The sequence below is a fragment of the Chelmon rostratus genome, chromosome 1 (genome assembly GCF_017976325.1).
Source record: "Chelmon rostratus isolate fCheRos1 chromosome 1, fCheRos1.pri, whole genome shotgun sequence".
Classification (NCBI taxonomy): domain Eukaryota; kingdom Metazoa; phylum Chordata; class Actinopteri; order Chaetodontiformes; family Chaetodontidae; genus Chelmon; species Chelmon rostratus.
The window spans coordinates 3,414,624-3,439,086 of record NC_055658.1 but is presented as its reverse complement, the minus strand read 5'-3'; the positions used below and the strand labels follow the sequence as shown (position 1 = coordinate 3,439,086).

General features: G+C 43.1%; 1 protein-coding gene across 1 annotated transcript; it reads left to right on the top strand.

Moving 5' to 3' along the window:
• Nucleotides 1–16,447: 16,447 nt before the first annotated feature.
• mtfmt (mitochondrial methionyl-tRNA formyltransferase) lies at nt 16,448–23,031 on the top strand. The gene is made up of 9 exons (XM_041940527.1): nt 16,448–16,777; nt 18,305–18,502; nt 19,200–19,322; nt 19,405–19,507; nt 19,607–19,682; nt 19,771–19,862; nt 19,951–20,029; nt 20,766–20,839; nt 22,649–23,031. Exons 1-9 carry the CDS (start codon nt 16,458–16,460, stop codon nt 22,802–22,804), a joined length of 1,221 nt encoding a protein of 406 aa, XP_041796461.1. The 5' UTR covers nt 16,448–16,457; the 3' UTR covers nt 22,805–23,031.
• Nucleotides 23,032–24,463: the final 1,432 nt, after the last annotated feature.

Sequence of the window (24,463 nt, the reverse complement as noted above, 5' to 3'; positions counted from 1 at the left end):
TTCCTTGTGCAATATTTCTGTGACAGAGTTTTTGTGTTTTTCGTCGTGCGAGACACAGTGTCTTTGTTCGTCTTCGTCGCGTCTACATGTCTACAAGCACATGTACAGTCGGGAGTTTTTCCTCAAAACTGGACCAGCTGGGACTAAACACCTCCCTGTGCAACTGGCTGCTGGACTTCCTGACTGGGAGACCTCAGGCAGTTCGGGTCGGCAGGAACACATCCAGCACCACCACACTGAACACGGGGGCCCCCCAAGGATGTGTGCTGAGCCCCCTCCTCTTCACCCTGCTGACCCACGACTGCACACCGTCCCACAGCTCCAACCTCCTCGTCAAGTTCGCCGATGACACAACTGTGGTGGGTCTCATCAGCAACGACGACGAGGCAGACTACAGGAGCGAGGTGAGCCGCCTGGCCTCGTGGTGTGAACACAACAATCTCTCTCTGAATGTGGAGAAGACGAAGGAGATTGTTGTGGACTTCAGGAGAAGACGCCCCCAGTATGCCCCCCTTACCATCAATGGTGCTACGGTGGAGAGGGTAAGCAGCACCAAATTCCTGGGTGTGCACGTCACTGAGGACTTCTCCTGGACCACCAACACCACATCGCTGGCCAAGAAAGCGAACCAGCGCCTCTACTTCCTCCGCAAACTGAGGAAAGCTAGAGCCCCGGCCCCCATCATGCACACCTTCTACAGAGGCACCATTGAGAGCGTCCTGACCAGCAGCATCACCGTGTGGTATGGCGCCTGCTCCACGTCCTGCAGGAAGAACCTCCAGCGCATCGTGAGAGCAGCTGAGAAGATCGTCGGTGCTTCTCTCCCCTCCCTCCACGACCTCTACACCTCCCGCCTCACTCGCAAAGCCCTCTGCATTGCGAGTGACCCCACCCACCCGTCACACAGCCTCTTCAGCCTGCTGCCATCAGGGAGGAGACTGCAGAGTCTGCGGGCCAAGACCAGCAGACTGCGGGACAGCTTCGTCCACCAGGCTGTCAGGATGCTGAACTCTCTCCCTGCCCTCCCCCTCCTCCACACAAACACTCAACCTGGACTATAACTTCCCCCCCAACAGACACACACACAGACACACACACACACACACTCCCTGGCTGGACACTGAAATACCCCCCCCCACCACCACCACCACTACCACACACACACACCCTGGACTCTAAATGCCCCCCACCACACACACACACTCTGGACTCTGATATGCCCCCACCACACACACTCACACACACACACACACACACACACACACACACACGTATACACCCTGGACTCTACAAACTCTCACTGATGTGAACTCCTCCCCTCAGGAAAACAACACACTGTCACTTTATTCACCACCAGTTGTTAAGCTAATTCTTTTTGCACTACCGTTTACATTTGCACTATTACATTCTCAATGTTTCATTGTTTAGTTTGTACAATTTTTACTTAGTTTGTACAGTTTTTTATCTAGATTGTACAGTTTTTACTTAGTTTGTACAGTTTTTATTTAGATTGTACAGTTTTCTTATTTATCTCTTTTCTAATATATGTCCTGTCACAAAGGGTTGAAGAGTAACGCAATTTCGATTCTCTGTTTGTCCTGTACATACTGCAGAATTGACAATAAAGCTGACTTTGACTTTGACTTTGACTTCATTAACATGTGTAATATAACTTGCAGCACCTGCCCTCACCTCAACATCATCTGTGCTGTGTGACCCCGATTCAGATACGCTGTCTTCTTCGTCTTCTTCTTGGTACTGCCAGACAGGAACACACACAAGCTCTACTTAGGAAACAACAACAAAATGCAGCTTCACGTATGATGGAGCGGAGGACAGTATGAGGACCTACCAGATCAGTGGTGCCAGCAGGAGGGCTGTTGTGCCGAGATGGAGACATGGTCTGTTCACAGGATGACAGGAAGTGATATAAGCACAATATGTCAAATTTATGATGCAACCACAAACACTCGTGGCTCTCTCACCTCAACATCATCCATGCTTTGTCCTTCCCCACTATTTGTTAAAGGCATGGTCTGAGAATGCACAAAATATATTTTAGTAAAGTTTTGCATTGGAGTAGCTTGTCTCAACAATAGAAAGATGTAAGGCTTATATAATTGCACAGTCAAAGGGTGAACACAAACATTTCTCAAGAAGTTACTTACATCCAAATGCAATCTTTGCAGTTTTTTATGTGGCATTTGGCCATCTTGAACTTTATATATGAGTCACCGGGACCTTTAGAAAGGCCTTTGTCTTCAGCAACACGAAACCAAAAAAAAAGTAAGGACCTTCTGAATAGCCTTAAAGTATAATAACATTTTGTTGGGAAGTATTTTTGAATCATGTGCTCAATATATATATACAAATTTAAAAAACAATCAGATTATAATCCAGACTGATATTTTGTAGATTGTATGCCAAATTTGAAAGACATTCTGTCTCTCCTTGTTTAGTTTACACGATTATCACACCCTTTTTTCTCACACACTGTTTTCATTCAGTGACGTCTGAATATTGACATGTATTGACAGCACTACCTGTCTCAAACATAAGTAGACAGATTAATCTTATTATGTTCAAATTATCCTATATTCTCTCTTGCAATGTCAATTAACAATGCTGTGTTTGGTTTCTATATAGATCGGAGGAACAACAGAGTCTGTATAAAGAGGTCGAAGCAGAAAATAAAACGATCCGCAAACTAAAGATTGAGTTGCAGCAGCAACTTTTGTGCACACTGAACTCGAGCTCGAGTTCAAAATGCAATGGTGAGAATATATTGTTTTCTTGACCCCTGACACTGAAACTTAAACAGAAACAGCACTTGGTATTTGTTTTTGCTTGTTTTTTTTAATCACTTAAATCACTTAATCAGTCTTATTGCCACTACTTGCTTTAATGATAATTGCCAGTGCATTCTCTATGTTCTACCCATAGTCCCTGTGCTGTAATGGTTTTGTGTTTTGTGATCAATCATCTATTTTTCACAAATTTTGCTTTTGTATGGTTTCACTGGCATGACTAATTTCTGCTATAGCAGGGGTGCTCAATTGTATGTGGTGGATATGGCTCACGCTGTCGAAAAAGTTTTTAATTTCTTTTTAAAGGTAACAGTGGGACTACACACTAAATTCGGACTTCCGCACCATGTACCAAGTGCCTTGCACAGCAGCACTGATGATATTAGTCCATGATTAACCTGTCATAAAGCCTTCAGTTTGCAAACTAAAGCCTTCAGTTTGCTTACAGAGGGAATCGGTCCACAGAGGATGCTGTCTCCATCACCCTGCACACAGCCCTGACCCACCTGCAGCAGCCCAACACCTACGTCAGGATGCTATTTGTAGACTTTAGCTCAGCTTTTAACACCGTCATCCCAGACAAGCTGGCGCTGAAGCTACACACGGTGGGTCTGCCTGCGTCTCTGTGCCACTGGATCAGAGACTTTCTCACCAACAGGCCTCAGGTGGTGAGAATAGGGAACATCACATCATCCCCTCTGGTCCTCAGCACGGGCACGCCACAGGGTTGTGTGCTCAGCCCAGCCCTCTTCACCCTGTTTACTCACGACTGTGCTGCCATCCACCCCACCAACACAGTCGTGAAGTTTGCGGACGACACTACAGTAGTGGGTCTCGTCTCAGATAACAACGAGACCCACTACAGAGAGGAGATACTCCAGCTCACCCAGTGGTGTTCAGCCAACAACCTGGTGCTGAACACAGGGAAAACCAAGGAGGTCATTGTGGACTTCAGGAGGTCCAGGAAGACGGATCACGCCCCCCTCCTCATGGACGGAGAAGTGGTGGAGCGTGTGGACAACATCAGGTTCCTGGGCCTCCACATCACATCTGACCTCTCCTGGTCCATGAACACCTCCCGCCTGGTGAAGAAGGCACAACAAAGGCTCTTCTTCCTCAGGAAGCTGAAATGGGCTGGACTCTCCTCTCGGTTGCTCGTTAACTTCTACAGGGCCACAATTGAAAGCATCCTCTGCCTCAGTGTGACAGTGTGGTATGGCAGCTGCACGGCACAGGAGAGGAAACAACTGGCACGGGTGGTTAAAACTGCACAGGGCATCGTGGGCTGCCCCCTCCCTGACCTAGACTCTATATATGAAGGTCGGGTCAGAAAGAGGGCGAGATCCATCGCCACGGACCCCAGCCACCCGGGCCACAGACTGTTTGTACCGCTTCCATCAGGAAAGCGGTACAGGAACATCCGCACCACCACTAACAGACTGAGGGACAGCTTCTTCCCCAGAGCTGTTAGAGCTATCACCCCCAGCAGCCCCTCACTGCAGTGAGAGACTGTGTGAACTGTGAACACTGCACACCGCACTTTACACCTACACCTACACCTCTACCTCCACCTGCACCTTCTGTGTACTTGACTTTTATGTACACACATATACTATAATTATATACATTTTAGTATATCAGCACATTTCAGTTTCATTGGCATATTTTATTCTGTCGGTACATTTCACTGTGTATATTTTATATTTTATTCTGCTTGTATATTTTATTCTGTTTGCACATTTCACTTCCATATTTTATTGTTTATTGTTTAGTATATTTTATTGCCTAAGTATATTTTCATTCTGTATATTTTTAATTGCTTCACGAATATTTTTTTTTATTGCATGTTGGTTTATTTTATTTTATTGTAGTTATCTTAATTTTATTCACTCTTTCTAGTCTTATCTTTCTTACCATCTAACATGGGGGTTGCAATGAAAATTTCATTGACATGTGCAATGACAATAAAGACTCTTGAATCTTGAATCTTGAATCTTTGTTCATTAATGTAGACAGGAGAATGTACATTGACCTTTTTGTGATACACAAGTTTCAGCTGCTCAGAAAATGATGCTTGCACCAAGAATTACATTACAAACATTACAATTCAACAGCATCAGTCATACATATCGCACTTTCAGTACTCAGCATACTTAAAATACGGTGTTGAGGTTTGTAAACCATCATGTTTATAGTCATGTTTTCCATCATATGTCATATCCTTGTTATTCTTTTTGTTAAAGATCCTGCTCCCTCAAGCCCAAGGGGGACCGCTGAAAGTAAGTGTAAAAAATGTTACTCATGGATTCTTGAGAATACCAATCTTGGCTGACATTAACCTACTACTAGATGTGAAATCACTTATTTAATGTTTTTTTAATCTGGGTAATATCAATTGACTTATGTCTGACAAACTATTCCTGTTTTGAATATATTCTATATTGTTTGATTACTGAATCGCTACATCTAAAAATCAACCTTATAATTTCATCTTTTGACTCTACCTCTTTATTTCCTACCCCCTACCCGAACCAGGGTTTGTATTCCCACCCCGCTTTTTTTTTTGTTTGTTTTTTGGTGCAGTTGGTGAGAGGCAGGTGTAGATGATGGTAGTGTGGCAATCGGCAGTTACATGTGGCATCTAGGCCTGTGGTAGCATTGTAGCAGCTAACAATAGCTAAAGCGGTGAGAGTATGATAGTATCTTAGCAGTTAGTATTGGTAGCTAGCAATTAACATTAACAGTATAGGTGAATCTAGCTTTATTGTCTTCTTCTGTTCCTCTTAGCAGGTAGCGGTTAGCACGTAACATTAGCTAAATGGTAGCATCGGAACTGTATTGTCTTCTTCTGTTCTTCTTAGCGGTTAGCATTAGCATTAGCAATAGTTAAATGGTAGCATCGGTACTGGCCACTACCTGGAGCATCTCTGGGTCAGTTGAACGTGGCAGTGCTGTTTGGATTGTGTAGGAGCAGTGTGAAGTGGCACTAGGTGGGGTGACTCTGGGACGCCGGAGTTCACTGCCTAACCTCCTGGAGGTGTAGTGGTACTAAGTAGGCGAAACACTGTTGAAGGGAGGTTTCCACCTGATGACCCCCAGAGACGTGTTAGGAATCACTGCTCTTTGGCAGGTATAGAGGCAGATTAGAGCTCCAAGGTTCTTCACTGAGAATGAATCCTCTTTTTGAGCACAAGTATCTTGTGTTTAAATTAACTGATACATCCCTGGCTTGGCATTTGGCTAATTTAATGTGAGTCCTTGTATTTTCATAGTATAGGATTATTATTATTATTATTATTATTATTATTATAACAACAACAGCAGTTGTTGTAGAAAGAATATGGCTGCAGAGTATCTTACATTATGTTTTATGTAGTTGCAGAATCTGACAGTGGGAGTCCAGTGGAGCCATCTGAATCCCCAAACAAAGATGAGGTAAATTATTATTCTGTTTACAATATATGCTTGCATAGGTACAAATTTACAATTGCTGCTGCTAGAAGGCCCTGTTGATGTGCTGGTTGCTGCTGCATCTGTAGGCCCTGATGAGTTGAAAAATTCAGCATTGACCATGTTATGTTAAGAAATCCAGACAAGAAATCCATCATACACACAGATTAAGATATGATGTGATATGATAGATAACTACAAAATGAAATTAATGTAAAAAAATAGCCTCAAAAAGATTAAAATGTAATTAATGCTAATACTACTTCAACTAATAATAATAATAATTATCATCATCATCATAAAAAATAACAATAATGATGATAAAAAACTACTACTGTTACTAATAATATCTATTATTTTAGACTATAATGCAAATACTACTAGTACTACTACTAATATTAACAAAAATCTACTACTGTTGACATCTATTATTATATTACATGTTGCTGTTATTACATTACCATTATTGTTGCTGTCCTAAGAAAACAAACTAATTCAAGATCAAACAGACTGATATTTCAAACCTTACATTCAAGTTTAGTTCCCTCTGTGAACAAATGCATCAGTTACACACTCATTTCGATCAGTGTTTCTCTGTAATGTCTCCTCAAAAGCTGACTGTTATGACTTAAATTCACCAACATTGGGCACATCAGTAAAGAGTGCAGGAAACGTCTCTCATGTAAATTATGTGGCTCACGTCATCCCAGCATGCTGCACTTTCATCGGAAGGAAAGAGAAGCAGAGGCAGAGAAAGACAAGACCAAATCAGCAAGTGCTGTGGACAGTGTTCTTGTGAAAGTGAACACCGGCGGTCTCACTGGAGCCGGTGATCAGGACTGCAAGCGTGCCAGTTAAAGTGAAATCAAGCAAAGGTCAAAAGGTCGTGGAAACCTATGCCTTTTTAGACCCAGGAAGTTCAGCCTCTTTCTGCACAGTGGGTCTGATAGAGAAGCTGGATATCTCTGGAAAAAAATGAAGATTCTTTTGCGCACTATGGGCCAAGAGAAAGTTTTGGAGAGTTGCGTTGCATCTGCCTTGGAAGTTGCTGGATTGGACAGTGACACATATTGTGAAAGGCCAAAGATTTTCACACAACGAGAAATGCCTGTCAACAGAAGCAACATTCCACGTCAGAAGGACCTGGAGAAGTGGCCTCACCTGAGACATGTCCATCTGCCAGAAATAGACATGGATGTGGAAATGTTGATTGGTATGAATGTGCCCAGAGCGTTGGAGCCCCTGGAGGTCATCAGGGGTGTGGATGGAGGGCCATATGCTGTGAAGACCATGCTTTGCTGGACTGTAAATGGGCCACTTGGCAAGTGTGTTGATACTCTAATGTGTCAACCTGGAGTTTTCGTCAACAGAATTACTGCTGTCACACTAGATGAGCTCTGGAACCAACAGTTTAAGACAGACTTTCCTGAAAGTGGTCAGGAGCTGGTGGATGGCCATTATAGTGTTGCCTTACCTTTGAGGGACAGGAAGGTCAGCATGCCCAACAACCGCAAAATTGCTGAGCAACGCACCTCCAGCCTGAAAAGGAGTTTCATCAAGGATGCATCATTCCACAAAGACTACACTGCATTCATGAATGACCTGATCAAAAATGGAAATGCTGAGAGAGTGCCACACTCAGATCTGGACCACAGTGACGGCAAGGTGTGGTATATCCCTCAATCATGGGATATACAATCCCCAGAAAGGGAAGATCGGTGTTGTTTTTGATTGTGGGGCGTCATACAAAGATGTGTCGCTTAATATGCATCTTTTGCAAGGACCTGACCTCACAAGCACGCTGATTGGTGTCTTGACCAGGTTTAGGAAGGAGCCCATTGCTCTGATGTCTGACATTGAGGCTATGTTCCATCAGGTTCGTGTGTCAGAGGAAGATGTGGACTTGTTGTGCTTCCTTTGGTGGCCCAATGGAGACTTCAAAAGAGATATGGCAGAGTACAGGATGGTCGTCCATTTGTTTGGTGGTCCTTGAGCTGTGCTAATTTTGCTCTACAGAGGTGCGCCGAAGATAACAAGGAGCTTTTTAGCCAGCAGGTCTTTGAAACCATCATGTACAGTTTTTACGTTGACGACCTCCTGACCTCTGTAGCCTCAGAACAGGAAGCTATGTCTCTGTATCACGACTTGAGAACCATCTGTGCAAGGAGAGGTTTTCATTTGACTAAATGGAGCAGCAATAGTCGTGGTGTGCTGACAGCAATACCAGAGGAGGAAAGAGCAAGGGAGGTTAAGGACCTGGACCTAGATCAGGACGCTTACCAGTGGAGAGGGCCCTAGGGATGAGATGGTGTGTATAGTCCGATACCTTTAAGTTCAGTGTAACCATCAGAGACAGACCGTTGACCCGGAGAGACCTGTGCCAGAAAGGGCTAGGCTGGGATGACCCCATACCAGTATCATACATACTGGGTTAAAGAACTGCAATTGTTGGAAGACTTCTGCATCAGACGATGTTTGAAGCCCCCCAATTTTGGGGAAGCAACTGTGGCTCAGCTGCATCACTTTGCAGACGCAAGTGAGGGGGGCTATGGCAACCAGCAAGGGCAGACACACACTGTCTTTATCATTGGAAAGTCCAGGGTGGCACCTCTTAAGCCTGTGACAATTCAATGTGTGGAGCTGACAGCAGCGGTGATGGCAGCTTGCATGGATAAGTTGTGGAGGAGGGAGTTGAGGCTGCAACTACAAGACAAGTTTTTTGGTCGGACAGTACTACTGTTTTGAAATATATAGAGAACGAAACCTCAAGATTTCGAGTCTTCGTTGCAGAAGTCTCAGAAATCCTCAAGATGTCTGATCCATCACAATGGTGATATGTGTCTACTATATGTAATCCAGCAGACCTTGCCTCTAGGGGTTTAAGGACAAAAAATTTCCAGGAAAAAAAAGGTGTGGGTATCGGGTCCCTCATTTCTTGTACAGCCAGAGGAAATGTGGCCTGTCAATCCAGAGCAATTGAAAGAACTTCCATCCGGAGACCCAGAAGTTAAGGCGTCGGGTGCCATGGAACAAGAGGAGGATGATGCTGTGATATATTTGATAAATCGCAGCTCATCATGGACACGTCTCACAAGAGTGATGGCCTGGATTCTGAGGCTCAAGACTTTACTTCTGAACGTCAGGAAGAAATTGGAAATTGTTGCACATCTGTCTCAATCTTCGCCTGATACAGCGCAAGTGGATGCTCTCAACAAGGAGGTGTATGACGATAAAACGGTCATGGTTGTCTTTCAGTGGAAGAGATCAGAGATGCTGAACTGGAAATAATCAAGTTTTGTCAAGGAAGAAGGTTCCCAGATGAATTAGCGTGTCTGCGAAAGAGAGAGTGTGTGAAAGGAAATAGCCACATATACAAGCTCAGTCCCATATTGGAGGATGGGATATTGAGATTTCGAAGACGACTTAGTAAAGCTGGCATGCCTGAGGAGTCTAAACACCCAGCTATAATAGCTAAAGACCTTCACATCTTAGACCTCATCATACGGCATATCCATCAGGAGGTTGGCCATGGTGGCAGGAACCATGTACTGTCAAGGCTGCGGCAGTGCTATTGGATTCCTTCGGCTAGTGTTGCCATTAGGAAAGTCTTGGCTAAGTGTGTCATTTATCGCCGGCTACATGGAGCTGCGGGACAACAGCAAATGGCAGATTTGCCTGTTGACAGAGTTTCAGCCGATGAACCTCCCTTCAGTTATGTTAGAGTTGACTACTTTGGACCTTTTGACATCAAGCGTGGGAGGAGTCTGGTGAAAAGATATGGAGCCATCTTCACATGTTTGGCAGTAAGAGCAGTACACATTGAAGTTGTTTCATCTCTGGACACAGATTCATTCATCAATGCCTTACGGCGCTTCATTGCCAGAAGAGGGCAGGTCAAAGAGCTACGTTCCAACAATGGCACTAATTTCGTTGGTGCAGAGCGTGAATTGAAACAAGGCATTGAGGGATGGAACCTGGAGCAAATCAATGATGTACTCCTCTTGAAAGGAATCAAGTGGACCTTTAACCCTCCTACTGGATCGCATCATGGCAGAGCCTGGGAGAGGTTAATTTGCTCCATCAGGAAGATTCTCAATTCCACACTGAGAATTTAAAATCTGGGTGAGGAGGGACTACACACAGTACTCTGTGAGTTGGAATCAATTCTGAACAGCAGGAGATCCGGTGACTCTGTTATGTTGTTGGTGCTGGCATGATTTGAGTCCACTGCAAATCAATACGAAGCTGTTCTGAGTGATCACCTTTATCCTATGATGAAACATTTCTGTCTTGATGGGAGTGACCTCTTCCAGGATGACCTCCTCCATTGGTCAGCAGATCTCTACCCACCCTATGGGAGATTGTGGACCAATGTGTTAGACAGCAGTCTTCACTACCGCCATCAAAATAATAAATGAGGAAATATCTTTTGGAAGAACAGTGCTCATCCCTCCAGCAGAGTTCCAGTGAATTGGAGAATAAATGGCAAAGCACACTGAAGCTGTTCTGCTGGTATGTGGTGACCCAACAACTCACTAAGACACTTTATGTTGGTTTTTCCTTTGTCATCTGTCTGGAACTAAGTACATTTACTCGAGTATTGTCATATCAAAAAGTACAAAGCTGAGTTTCTTGAACTTTACTTCAGTATCTCCATTTCATGCCTTTAATACTAATTTTCTTTTAATTAAGTAGCATTTTGAATGCAGGACTTGTACTTGTATCAGAGTATTGTTATGTGTGGTATTAGTAGTTTTACTTAAGTAAAAGAATTATACTTCCTCCACCACTGCTCAGTCCTCAAGTACAGCTTGTTGCCTATGTCCTTATAGCAGTGAGGAAAGTTCTTAATAATCCCCCTTCATTGTTTTTTTTGCAAATCCTTACAAATTACCCCCATTGATAGTCAGTTAGAGACTATAATGACATTCCTTAAAAAACAAAATGTATCTGCACAAAATGGCTTTGGAAAGGACCAGCCTAAAATAGTAATTATATCTCTCTAATGTGTACAGTAGTTGACTGATTACAACATGATAGGCACATAATTACTTGCTAAACCAACTGATTTCTAGCATCCTTCAAGTTAAGCACTGTTCCTAAATTTCACTTTCAGTTCAAGTACTTATATACGTTCATGTCAATATCTTATTTTTCTCTTATTAAATATATCATTTTTGTTAAAAGCACAACATCTCTGAATCAGCTTGACTGTGTCTGAATAGGTGAAATCATAGGTAAAACTACAGCAGACTCATATCTCAAACATTGATTTCTGTTCAAACAGCGAGGGGCAGGTACAGGCCTACCTTCTCCACAGTACACCTTCTTACTGTTACCCATTACATCACAGTGCTATTGAAGTTTTTCACTTAGGATGCTAAAAACATACCGCAGTAGTAATAATAACTAGAAAATTCCCCCTGGGAAATTTTGAAAGGGACACGGGGTGTGTTGGAGCCGACAAAATTATCTACGTTTTAAAGTTTGAATGAAGTCTCTAGGACAAAGTATGGCCGAGCAGCGGACAATTGAAAAAGGCTGAAATTTGAGGAAATTTCCCCATTCATTTCTTATGGGAAATTTATCGCAGTTGTTTGCGTCTTACGTCGGCCTTCGATGGTCATAGCTCGAAAACCGTAAGAGATATCAAAATGTGCCGAGGGTCATTTTGAGCCGACAAAATTATCTACGTTTTAAAGTTTGAATGAAGTCTCTAGGAGAAACTATGGCGAAGCAGCGGACAATTGAAAAAGGCTGCAATGTGAGAAAACTGCAGATATCAGAGGTAGTCAGTCCCTGATTAATGAATTGCTCTCAGCTGTGTTTCTGTGGCTTTCTCCTTGTCTGTCTCTGTTGATCACCTCAGCTGTCTGTGTCTGCTTCTCTCCTCTGCTTCATGTCTCTGTTAACATGAATTAATGAACTGAATCAATAAACATGAATGGAGCTAATGCTAACGGAGCTAACAGAGCTAACACTAACGGAGCGAACAGCTAACGGTGCGAATAGAGCTAACGGCGCCAACGCTAACAGAGCTAACTGTGCTAACAGAGCTAACAGAGCTAACGGCGTTAACAAGGGGGCGGGGGGATGGGGTTTTCATTATGCATTTGTCTGTGTGTGTGTGTTTATGTATCTGTCATTGTGTGTGACTGCGTATGTGTGTGTCTTCGTCTGTTTGTGTGTGTGTGTCTGCTTGAACTACACAAGCAGCCCAACCAGCTCCAACATGGAGATGTGTATAGTATATATGTGTCTGAATGTGTGTGTGTGTGTGTGTGTGTGTGTGTGTGCGTGTGTGCCTGTGTAACTTCTGCATTTGTGTGACTACTGTCTCAACCTCTTTGGCAAAGAGCTTTCTGAAGCTGAGTTTAACTGCTTGTTGGACGGAGATTGTTTTCAAACAATGCCCTTGTTTTGACTGAGCTCGTTAAGATAATCATTCTCAGGCTTGTTGTCCTGCAGATGTGTGTGCGTGGGTTATTGACCGGTGTGTGTGTAAATGACAGTTAATGACAGTTACACCTGTTAACTGAAAAGCGGCTTTTTCGCTGTCGGTTTCTTCCGAACAACTTGCGATTGTGTCAAAACCGTAGCTGCTATCAAAAAACCGATTACACTGTGAGATGCGGACAAGTCTGGGCCAGATGTACGTGTGTTTTATGTCCAGATATTCTTTAGAAAAATGACAAAATGGTCGACTTAAAAAGACTCTGCGACTCAGAGAACAGGAGTTTGTATTGTATGCAGTGAGATTTGGGTTCGGCGAACCTCCTGAACTAAATCCTCTGGTGAGAGAACCGTACCTCGTATCAGAGTGTACTATAGATCATCGGACTCCCGAGAACTTCCTGAGTCCGACCATCTCCTCGTTTTATTCCTGACACAACAACTTTTCGTTTTATGGCGATCTAAAGACAGGAGGCATTTCTGCTTTGCTCACAAAACAGCTCTGAATTTTAACATGGGACTTAATGGGAGAGCAGGAGGGAGCTGGCTGCACAAAAAGTCTCACGATTTAAATTCAGTAAGTCTCTCGGCTTTTTCGAGGACATCACACGAAAGAGGACAAGTTTGTCTACAAACTGATCCCAAAATTATGCGTGTAGAGTGTAATTTGTGGCCGTAGCGACGAGAAAAAGAGAAGATTTTCAGATCGTTTTTAGACTCTGTGCCACTCTAGCACGCACTCTAGCACGAACATTCCGCGCAATACACACCCATTATAATCTCAAAATTTCCCTCCAAACGATCACTGTCATTGAACAGTGACTGATCAAAAACTATAGGACCAATCAAAATGTGGATGAACACACCAATAGACCAGACTTGGGTCTACATTTTAAAGTTGAAATGAAGTCTCTCGGTGAATGTATGCCTGAGCTACAGATGTTTGAAAAACTCCAATTTCAATCTTGTTTTTTTCGCCCGTCCCATTCATTTCTTATGGGAAATTTATCGCAGTTTTTCGCGTCGTAAGTAATAGCACACCGATCCCGAACAATACGCACGTTTTGATATATAATTTGCGAGGGTTTTCTCAAAGCTGCGGGGCGAGTTAAGGGACGAAAACTTGGAGGAAGATGAAAAATAATAGCTAGAAAATTCCCCCTGGGAAATTTTGAAAGGGACACGGGGTGCGTTCGAGCCGACAAAATTATCTACGTTTTAAAGTTTGAATGAAGTCTCTAGGAGAAACTATGGCGAAGCAGCGGACAATTGAAAAAGGCTGCAATGTGAGAAAACAGCAGATATCAGAGGTAGTCAGTCCCTGATTAATGAATTGCTCTCAGCTGTGTTTCTGTGGCTTTCTCCTTGTCTGTCTCTGTTGATCACCTCAGCTGTCTGTGTCTGCTTCTCTCCTCTGCTTCATGTCTCTGTTAACATGAATTAATGAACTGAATCAATAAACATGAATGGAGCTAATGCGAACGGAGCTAACAGAGCTAACACTAACGGAGCAAACAGCTAACGGTGCGAATAGAGCTAACGGCGCTAATGCTAACAGAGCTATCTGTGCTAACAGAGCTAATAGAGCTAACGGCGTTAACAAGGGGGCGGGGGGATGGGGTTTTCATTATGCATTTGTCTGTGTGTGTGTGTTTATGTATCTGTCATTGTGTGTGACTGCGTATGTGTGTGTCTTCGTCTGTTTGTGTGTGTGTGTCTGCTTGAACTACACAAGCAGCCCAACCAGCTCCTACATGGAGATGTGTCTGGTATATGTGTGTCTGAATGTGTGTGTGTGTGTGTGTGTGTGTGTGTGTTTGTGTGCGTGTGTAACTTCTGCCCCACCTGCTGATAATTACCTCTGCACCTCTCCCACTGTTTACCTGTTCCTGTTCAGTTTTGACGTGCTTGTTTTTAATCACTTTTTAGCTGTTGGTTAGCCCTTTTTGTGTGTGTTTGTGTGACTACTGTGTCAACCTCTTTGGCAAGAGCTTTCTGAAGCTGAGTTTAACTGCTTGTTGGACGGAGATTGTTTTCAAACAATGCCCTTGTTTTGACTGAGCTCGTTAAGATAATCATTCTCAGGCTGGTTGTCCTGCAGATGTGTGTGCGTGGGTTATTGACCGGTGTGTGTGTAAATGACAGTTGCACCTGTTAAACTCTTCCCTTGAAAAGCGGCTTTTTCGCTGTCGGTTTCTTCCGAACAACTTGCGATTGTGACAAAACCGTAGCTGCTATCAAAAAACCGATTACACTGTGAGATGCGGACAAGTCTGGGCCAGATGTACGTGTGTTTTATGTCCAGATATTCTTTAGAAAAATGACAAAATGGTCGACTTAAAAAGACTCTGCGACTCAGAGAACAGGAGTTTGTATTGTATGCAGTGAGATTTGGGTTCGGCGAACCTCCTGAACTAAATCCTCTGGTGAGAGAACCGTACCTCGTATCAGAGTGTACTATAGATCATCGGACTCCCGAGAACTTCCTGAGTCCGACCATCTCCTCGTTTTATTCCTGACACAACAACTTTTCGTTTTATGGCGATGTAAAGACAGGAGGCATTTCTGCTTTGCTCACAAAACAGCTCTGAATTTTAACATGGGACTTAATGGGAGAGCAGGAGGGAGCTGGCTGCACAAAAAGTCTCACTATTTAAATTCAGTAAGTCTCTCGGCTTTTTCGAGGACATCACACGAAAGAGGACAAGTTTGTCTACAAACTGATCCCAAAATTATGCGTGTAGAGTGTAATTTGTGGCCGTAGCGACGAGAAAAAGAGAAGATTTTCAGATCGTTTTTAGACTCTGTGCCACTCTAGCACGCACTCTAGCATTCCGCGCAATACACACCGATTATAATCTCAAAATTTCCCTCCAAACGATCACTGTCATTGAACAGTGACTGATCAAAAACTATAGGACCAATCAAAATGTGGATGAACACACCAATAGACCAGACTTGGGTCTACATTTTAAAGTTGAAATGAAGTCTCTCGGTGAATGTATGCCTGAGCTACAGATGTTTGAAAAACTCCAATTTCAATCTTGTTTTTTTCACCCGTCCCATTCATTTCTTATGGGAAATTTATCGCAGTTTTTCGCGTCTTACGACGCGAAAAACTGCGAGGTAATAGCACACCGATCCCGAACAATACGCACGTTTTGATATATAATTTGCGAGGGTTTTCTCAAAGCTGCGGGACGAGTTAAGGGACGAAAACTTGGAGGAGGATGAAAAATAACAAGAAGAAGAAGAAGAAGAAGAAGAAGAAGAAGAAGAAGAAACGCGCGGGATAGTAATAAGTGGCTGCAGCTATTTCATAGCTGTAGGAGCCAGTGACTCGGGACGTTGCCCCATGTCCCTAATAATAATAATAAGAAGAAGAAGAAACGCGCGGGATAGTAATAAGTGACTCGGGGCCCCGTGTCCCCCCGTGTCCCTAATAATAATTATTATTAATAACAATCATCATCATCATCATCATCATCATCATCATCATCATCATCAGCCCTTTGCAAAGCCATTTGTTCTTGTTACTAAGAGGAATTAAAGAAAATGATTTTAGAATCTCATCAGTGCAATTTACCGTGTCATGAGAAACTTTTTGAACCAGTTTTATTCTTCGGTCAAAGCCACCTCCTCCACACGCCACTGCCCAGCTGGTGGCAGTAAACTTGTTTCAGGCGCCAACAACAATCCACGAAGAAGACGGGGACGGACGTATAGAGGAAAACATGGCGGCGCCTTATGTTGACACATTCAGTGCGAAGCGGTAGCACTTATAGAACCGTAGCTTGTGTCAGCACCGACACTTTGGACACTCGGTATATTGAGCTGAAACCACAGCTCGTGTTTAGTATGTGGACGTACGTGAAGACAGCAGGGGCTTCTCTGAGAGTCCTCCACCACCTCCAGCACTGCTGCGTACAGACCGTGTGGAGGAGGGGGCCTGACGGCCAGCGGCGACTCTGTAGACGGACGTTATCATCTGGACCCCCGTGGAGACTCCTGTTCTTTGGCTCTGATCAGTTCGCTCTGGAGTCTCTAAAACTCCTCACGTCCAGCAGGTGCGAGTCCTACACAAGAAGCCTAGGTAGTAGTATAGTACAGATGTTGATGTGAAAGCGTTTGATAAGATAGATAGATAGATAGATAGATAGATAGATAGATAGATACTGGGCAGGACATGTGGGGATGTGGATGTGTCATTTGTAACTTTAAGTCGCTTGGTTAAGCTTTACCTTGGCATTTCCTGTATTGCTCTCTCTGTTTTGCATGATCATATGTGGAGCATTCTGAAAATCCACCAGTAAACATTTGTAAGGAAATCAGTATCTCTGGTCTCCTCATTAATGTGTCCTGACCAGCAGACAGGAGTAGATGCTGCTGCAGCCCACCCTGTTCACAACAAACATCAGCTATGAGCTGATGGCGGCCGATACATCAGTTGTGCTCTCATTACAACACAAGCTTATGAATGTGAGATAAACAGGTAGAAGTAGAGTCTACATATCTACATTCAGTGCACCCAGGGACAGATTGCAGGTGGACGTGTGACTGTGATGAGCAACATTGACGTGATAAAAACTGCTCGGGTTAAATGTTATCATGGCATTCCCAGAAATAGAAGTGTGTTACTTTGGAAATCCCAGTTATTTGTGGATCATTACCAGGATTGTTGAGGTATAACAGGCAGCTATTCCATTTCCAGAGTGACAGCAATATTTTTTGTATGTAAAACCGTAAAATCAAACTGAATCAGAAATAATTGAAGGAATAAGACAAAAATACAACATGTAACAAAGACCGCACTAGTTTGAGTGTCATTTTATATATGACTCTGCTACTACTGACTTGTAATACTAAAAACATGACACTGTGGCATCTACAAATGTAAGTTAAGACTCTACCACGGAAAGCATAAACGTTTCACCAACAACATCCAGAAGCACCACTGACTTTCTGGGCCCGGGCTCATCTGAGGGGACTGAAGCAAGGTGGAAAAGTGTGCTGTGGTCCGACCAGTCCACTTTCAAACAGTGTGGTGTGTTAGTGGCCATGGCATGGACAGTTTGCACATCTGTGAAGTCACCATTCCTGCTGAAAGGTACATACAGTCTTTGGAGCCACATTTCTGGATGCTGCCATAGAGACTGATGTCTTTTTCAGGGACGTCCCTGCTTATTCCAGCAAGGTGATGCCAACCCACTTTCTGCATGTGCTGCAACATAGTGGCTTCACAGTGAAGGAGTGCAGGTACCTGACCTGTATCCCATTGAAAATGTGCAGTGTAACGTATGACATGGAGACCGTGGACTGTTGAGCAACTCAAGTAAATACATCAAGCAAGAGAGGGAAAGAATTTCACTTCCAAAACTTCAGCAATCAGCGTCCTCAGTTCCCGAAAGCTTAGTGGGCTGAGTGTTAAAAGAAAAGGTGATGGAACACAGTGGTTAGCATGCCCCGGTTCCAACGTTTGTATATTTACGAAAAAGCTTATCAGTTTAAACATTTCATATGTTGTCTTTGTTCTGTATTCAGTTGAATATAGGTCAAAATGGTCTGTTTTTATAACCTCCATGTTCTGTTTGTAGGAGCTCCCACGAAGGGATAGTGGAGTCCCTCGAAGTTGTTACTTTGACTGGTGATGTTCCAGTGAAGAGGTTTGCTCAGCAGAACCACCTTCCCCTCCACAGCTGGCCCCCCGACAACGTGGATGGACAGTTTGATGTTGGGGTGGTGGTGTCTTTTGGCTGTTTACTGCCCGAGAGACTGATCAACAAGTTTCCATAGTGAGCATATTTTCTTTATCGATGATTTGTTAAACCTGTGACCTCGGCCCTGGTCTGGCTGAGGAGGCCACATGATCCGGAACAAGTCATTTTATCTCTTACTGCAAATGTGGTTCAGTACCCACTGAATCTAAACCCAGTGGCTGTTTAGTAGAACTGTCACACCTACCACTGGAGGTCATTTATCCAAGCTTAAAAACTAAAAATAGACCAGGTGGCTCAGGAAACATGAGCAGTCAGGTGTCGAGCCTGTTTGGAAAAGAAAACAAAGTTGATCAGCAAAATGATCATTCAAAGGGTCTGTTGGAAACATCCATCACAGTTTACAGACTCACTTCCTGCTTCCGCTTACTTGTTGGTTGTAGTTGTGCACACACAGTTTTCCTGCACACCTGTCAACGTCTTTACAATCTGTCTGATCATCTAACTCATGCTGCAGGCTGTATGATGAATAAGAATATTAAAAATTTATAAAACTGCTAATTAACCTCAATTACTAGAGCAAACAAGATGCAGAGATGAGATGAGAGATGCACAACTTTTGATTCAACTGCCTGAAATTTGATAACATCATTAAAAGTCAACTTATATATCATTATACCCACAACAACAGGATGGTGTTAGCCTAGAGCCACAACATATCCTTCTGCTCTACTCAGAAAGCATGAAGTAATAAACTGTCTGTGTGTCTGTACAGCGGGATTTTAAACGTTCACCCCAGCCTGCTGCCCAGGTGGCGAGGTCCAGCACCCATCTTCCACACCATCATGCATGGTGACACCGTAACAGGAGTCACCATCATGCAGATCCGTCCTCACAGGTATGCAGAGGGAAAACCTCTCGGAGATCTTCCTTTTTTTTTTCCTTAGTGCAAACAACTTTAACATGTCTTCACATCCCAGGTTTGATGTGGGCCCCATTCTTAACCAGGAGCTCCATCAAGTCCCAGAGAACTGTACTGCTGAAGAGCTTGGAGCTACCCTAGCCACCAAGGGAGCACATCTGGTGAGTTGTTTGAACACGGCTGGTAGAAGACTACTACTATTGCCTTCCTTCCAGGGTGGTAACATAGCTGCTGTATGCTGTTTGTATTCTGGATTACAGCTGCTTGATACGTTGATGACTCTGTCTGAGAAACTGGCACAAAAAAGGGAGCAAAGACGGACAGGTGAAACATTTGGTACGTAGATCTGAACGACAGAGACGCAGTCATGCAAAATATAATACCAAGGAATTCTTCCAACTTACATGTTTATTTCCTCCAACAGCCCCAAAAATCAGCACGTCTATGAGCTGGATGGTGTGGGAGGAACAGACCTGTGACCAAATCGACCGTCTGTATCGTGCCATCGGATCCCGGGTAATGCTGATTGATCTGGACTGTTGTTCAGCTTAAGCAATGGAGGACTGTTGAATATCAATGTAATGATCCTCATCTCTGCCATCAGATGCCTTTGAGGACCCTATGGAAGGGCAGGACAATAAAACTTCTGGATTTTGTAGGAAAATATCACATTTCGTTATCAGGTAAGTTTGCTAAAATCAGGTTATTGGATACTTTTTCTATTTATCAGGTTTTTTGAGTATTCATTTGATGGGTTGGTGAATTTAAAGTTCTGGTTAAAGAAAGTGAGATAAGCCTCAATCCTGTTTCTGGAAAACTTGCATATGCTAGCTTGGTTGCAAACTGGGACACTGTAACAGAAATTACGGAGATGTTGAGGAGTTGTGTCACAGACAGACAAACTGAAACTTTGGTAATGTTAGAATCATGTACACAGGGGTATGAATAACCATGGACAAGACTTACAACCTATTCTATATGGTTCCTGCCACAGTGAACCAAATAGAGCAGACATGTCAAACTGATTCCATAAAGGGACTTGTGGCTGCAGGTTTTCATTCCAACCAAGGAGGAGCACACCAGGCTGGAATCAATTAATCAGCTGATCTCAGTCTTCAGCTGATAACTAGTGATCCCTTGATGTTGATTGGTTCTTTGGTTGGAACAAAAACTTGCAGCTACATGGCCCTATGTGATATAGAGTAATCCAGAAGATTGCTGTGTCTGTGTTGAGGAACATTCTGTTCATTGTTAAAAGCAAACTATTGCATGGTCATATTTTCAGACCAGAGGCCGCCTCCTCTGAGTGAGAGTCCACATGGCATTTAGATTTAACATGCGTGTGTGTGTGCTGCTACGTTGCTGCTGTAATGTGTAGCCTTATTGCCATGACCCTGAGCTGTCATATGTCACTCACAGATGGAAGGATAAAACCAGTCCCTGGTTCGGTGAGCTATCAGAAGGAGTCCAATACTCTGGCTGTGTGCTGTAAGGTCTGTCCAACTCTCTTCAACTCTGATTCATTTTGTTTAGTCCTGAAAATGACTTAAACCTGCATGCCTTCACTCCCGCTTCCACATCTAAACATTTCTTTTTAAAAGCTGATGCATAAAATTAGATTCATTTGTTTGAATGCATGGTTTTACAAAGCCCTGTAAAATGTCCTGAACAGCAGAATGCAGATGGGATAACTTGTGCAAATGTCTGGCTAACGTAGCTTCATGTCATATTAAAGCAATGGTGTCCAGATGTTTCATGCCAGTACCACATGGAGTAAAAAAACATGTGGTCCAGGGCCATGATTTTTAATTTAAGAGACTTGCCTTAATGCATGAGGTTTAGCACTTTGTGCTGTATACTTGATTCCACAGTCAGATGGTTTCACTCCCAAGTAAATAACACCCCTAATGGGAACAGTGATGCTGGTCCTCTCTGTGAAACTGAAATTCAGTAGAATTTGATCAGTGCTTTCAAGAGTTTGAGGGCCTGTCCTCACTTTGCCCCGAATCTTCTGCATTCACTGTCCACATTCTGCTCTGACTGTGACTGGCAAGGCCATTGACGAGCATGTAATAATGTGCCAGTGTGATTACAGTGACACCTAGTGTTCACAATGGGAACTGTATACTAATATCGCCAGCATGCCAACTACAGTGTAACTTGTGTATGTGTATACATTATGCATAGCTTTAGGGCATTCAATCGTTCGCAACTGGACCTCGTCAGTTTGTCTTGGAAGCTGACTTGTCTTGGATTCCAAGACAAACTGACGAGGTCCAGTTGCGAACGAATGAATGCCCTAAAGCTTACAATGACCTGGATGAATGAGACTATTCACAGGCATACATTATCCATACATACAGAATGATGACATTTCATTTTTAGGCCATACTCTCAACCATATATGTGTGGCCTGTCTCTCTTATTTAGCACCCCAGCACTCTATAGCAGCTATAAATACACTAAGATGATGGGATGTTTGGGTTCAGTATGTTAAGGTAGCTACCATGAAGGTTTACCTATTTTGAGTGAAATGTGCAATACCCTGTTGATACACAATCTACATACACTCACTCTACTGTATTTTAAATAACTCACTCCAGACAACTTGCTCAAATAACAAAAAAAGAAACACTTACTGCCCCCTTTTAAAATGCGAAGCAACAACCCCTTACAATGTTAAACCACTGAAATTACCTGAATAATTAACCATAGCCAGATTTACAAGTCACCTGTCTTATTACCTTGAGAGTATGCAAACCTGAATTGACTTATACGACCTATTTTGGATTTCTTTTGGGAAAAATCCTATTTTTTTCCTGTTTGTTTTTACCACTATTTCTATATAGCAGATATACGAATTCACATTAAACACTGAACTAAGCACTTGCTTGGGTGCGGTGCGGCCGGCAGAATCCTGATCCTCCACAGATAACAGTAGTGAAAAGTTTAACTTTCAGTTCAGCATCCTTCTTGGAAAAAGAACAGCAGCAGTCCAGGAGAAACACAGAGCAGCAGTCCCCGGTCGAGGAGATAAAACCACCGGCAACAGAAAAGGGAATCTTTGTCAGGAAACAGCAGCAGTCTTCACCACACAAAGCACACAGAAATCCTCTTTGCGAAGCGAACAAAAGTCTTGACACCTTCATTAACCAATCACAAATAAATAGCTGAAACTAAAAGATACAACCTTTAGTATAGTAGCAAGAGTGCATTCATCTCCCTCTTTTCCTTTAGATTTATGATATTTTCTTGTGGCTCAGACATATGTATTGATCTACATTCCCTGTTCCCTGTTTCAGGACGGCTGGGTGGGATTCAAGGCGGTGCTCCTGAAAAAAAGGCTGACAGCAGCTGACTTCCATAATGGCTACCTGCATCAGACAGCTGAAAGACTGTTTGTCAGTAGAAAAGGAGGAACTGAAGCACATCAGATAAGAGAGAACTCAGTGTTGTGATGCAACACCATTATTCTCTTCCTTGACGTGGACACTGCAGACATGACATCACCTAATCGATTTTACTGTAGTTAATATACTTTTGTCTGTTTTAAGACATCTGCATATACAGTACGTTTACTGTAGGCTGATGTATTTGTACTGTATACTTGCAATAAATGAATGTACTGGTGACAGATACCAGGAACAAACATGAAAACTGTTTATTTCTATTTATGATTTCTTAAAGTATTTACCTAAAAGGACTTTTTCCCCTGACATGGGAGTTTTGTGTGTCTAATTTTATAAGTGCCTCATAAGAGCAGGTGTTGACCCATGGTCAGTGATAATGTTACCATATGAGTGGCCAAGGAGCCTAGTTATACACACATCACTGCAAAGTTATGCAAGATACAGTTTATATACCCATTGGAGCAGATGTGCAATCATATGCTACATGTGATGAACCGATAATCAGCTCAAAATCCCTGTGTAATGGTCCATGTCCAGACGGGCAAAGTTACAGCTTTAGATTTTTTACAAGGCTAGTGGCCTGGCTGTAGAGATGGCAATGTGTGGAGCTCAATCCGTCACTCTTTCTGTTCATCTCTGTATCACTTTGGTCCAGACTGAAACATCTCAACAAATACTGTACTGCACTTTGTGTTGAGTACCAATTAGTAAATGTTAGCATGCTGACACAATAAACTAAGACAGGGAACAGACATGAATGATGAATATGATACCTGCTTAACGTGCATGTTACCATGCATATCAGCATGAAAACCTCATTGAAAAGTAAATGATTTACCGTCAGGTAGTCCACACACTGTTTATCGACAGTCTTCTTGATCACTTTGCTGAGAAAATGGCAGGTTGGAGATCAGCTCTTATAACCGTTTCCAAAAAAAGTTGGGATGCTGTGTAAAACATAAAATGAAACAGAATGTGATGATTTGCAAAACACTGAAACCTCATTTAATTGAAAATACAAAGACACAAAGACAAAATATTGAGTGTTGAAAGTGAGAAATTTCATTGTTTTTTGAAAATGATATCCTCATCTAGAAATTGATACCAGCAACACGTTTCAAAAAGTTGGGACCATGGCAACAAAAGACTAGAAAAGTTGTGTAATTGTGAAGTTGCAAAGGCAGAAGGTCGAAAACCAGCATTGGATGGCCGTGAACCTCAGGCCCTCAGCGGCACTGCATTGAACACTCTACCATGCAAAGAGGAAACTGAAATTTGATTCAACGACTGTGGATGCAGGGACAACAAATAGGAACTGTTTCCTCATGTGAGGGAATGTGTATGATATTTTTCTAAAGCGTGGATCACCATCTTCCTTATTATTTTCGTTATTTTCCAGTAACCGTGTTGATCGTTTGGGAAACAGTTTCATCAGTGTAGACTGATGACCCTAATGACACATTTCAAAGAGTGTTTTAAATTGATGGTTTTTCTTTAGTAGGTCTAGAGGGGGGAGTTCTGACACCGGACACTGCCCCCCCTCTCGACAGAAGACTAAAACAATCCAGTGTACTGACTTCAAAGCTCATGAGCCTCGCTGTCCCGGTCATCTGGAGACCGACTCTGCTCCAGTGTGCTCCCTGAGAATGCCTGAGAGTGGCCCACATGAGAAGCAGCGCTGCTTCTCCTCTCCTCCCTCCAGAGCGA

Excerpts from the sequence above, each read along its gene's own strand:
- mtfmt (XM_041940527.1), top strand. The coding sequence starts at position 16,458 with ATGTTGACACATTCAGTGCGAAGCGGTAGCACTTATAGAACCGTAGCT. Across the intron at positions 19,508-19,606 it reads CCACCAAGGGAGCACATCTG|CTGCTTGATACGTTGATGAC; the intron begins GTGAGTTGTTTG and ends TCTGGATTACAG. Across the intron at positions 19,863-19,950 it reads ATCGTGCCATCGGATCCCGG|ATGCCTTTGAGGACCCTATG; the intron begins GTAATGCTGATT and ends CTCTGCCATCAG.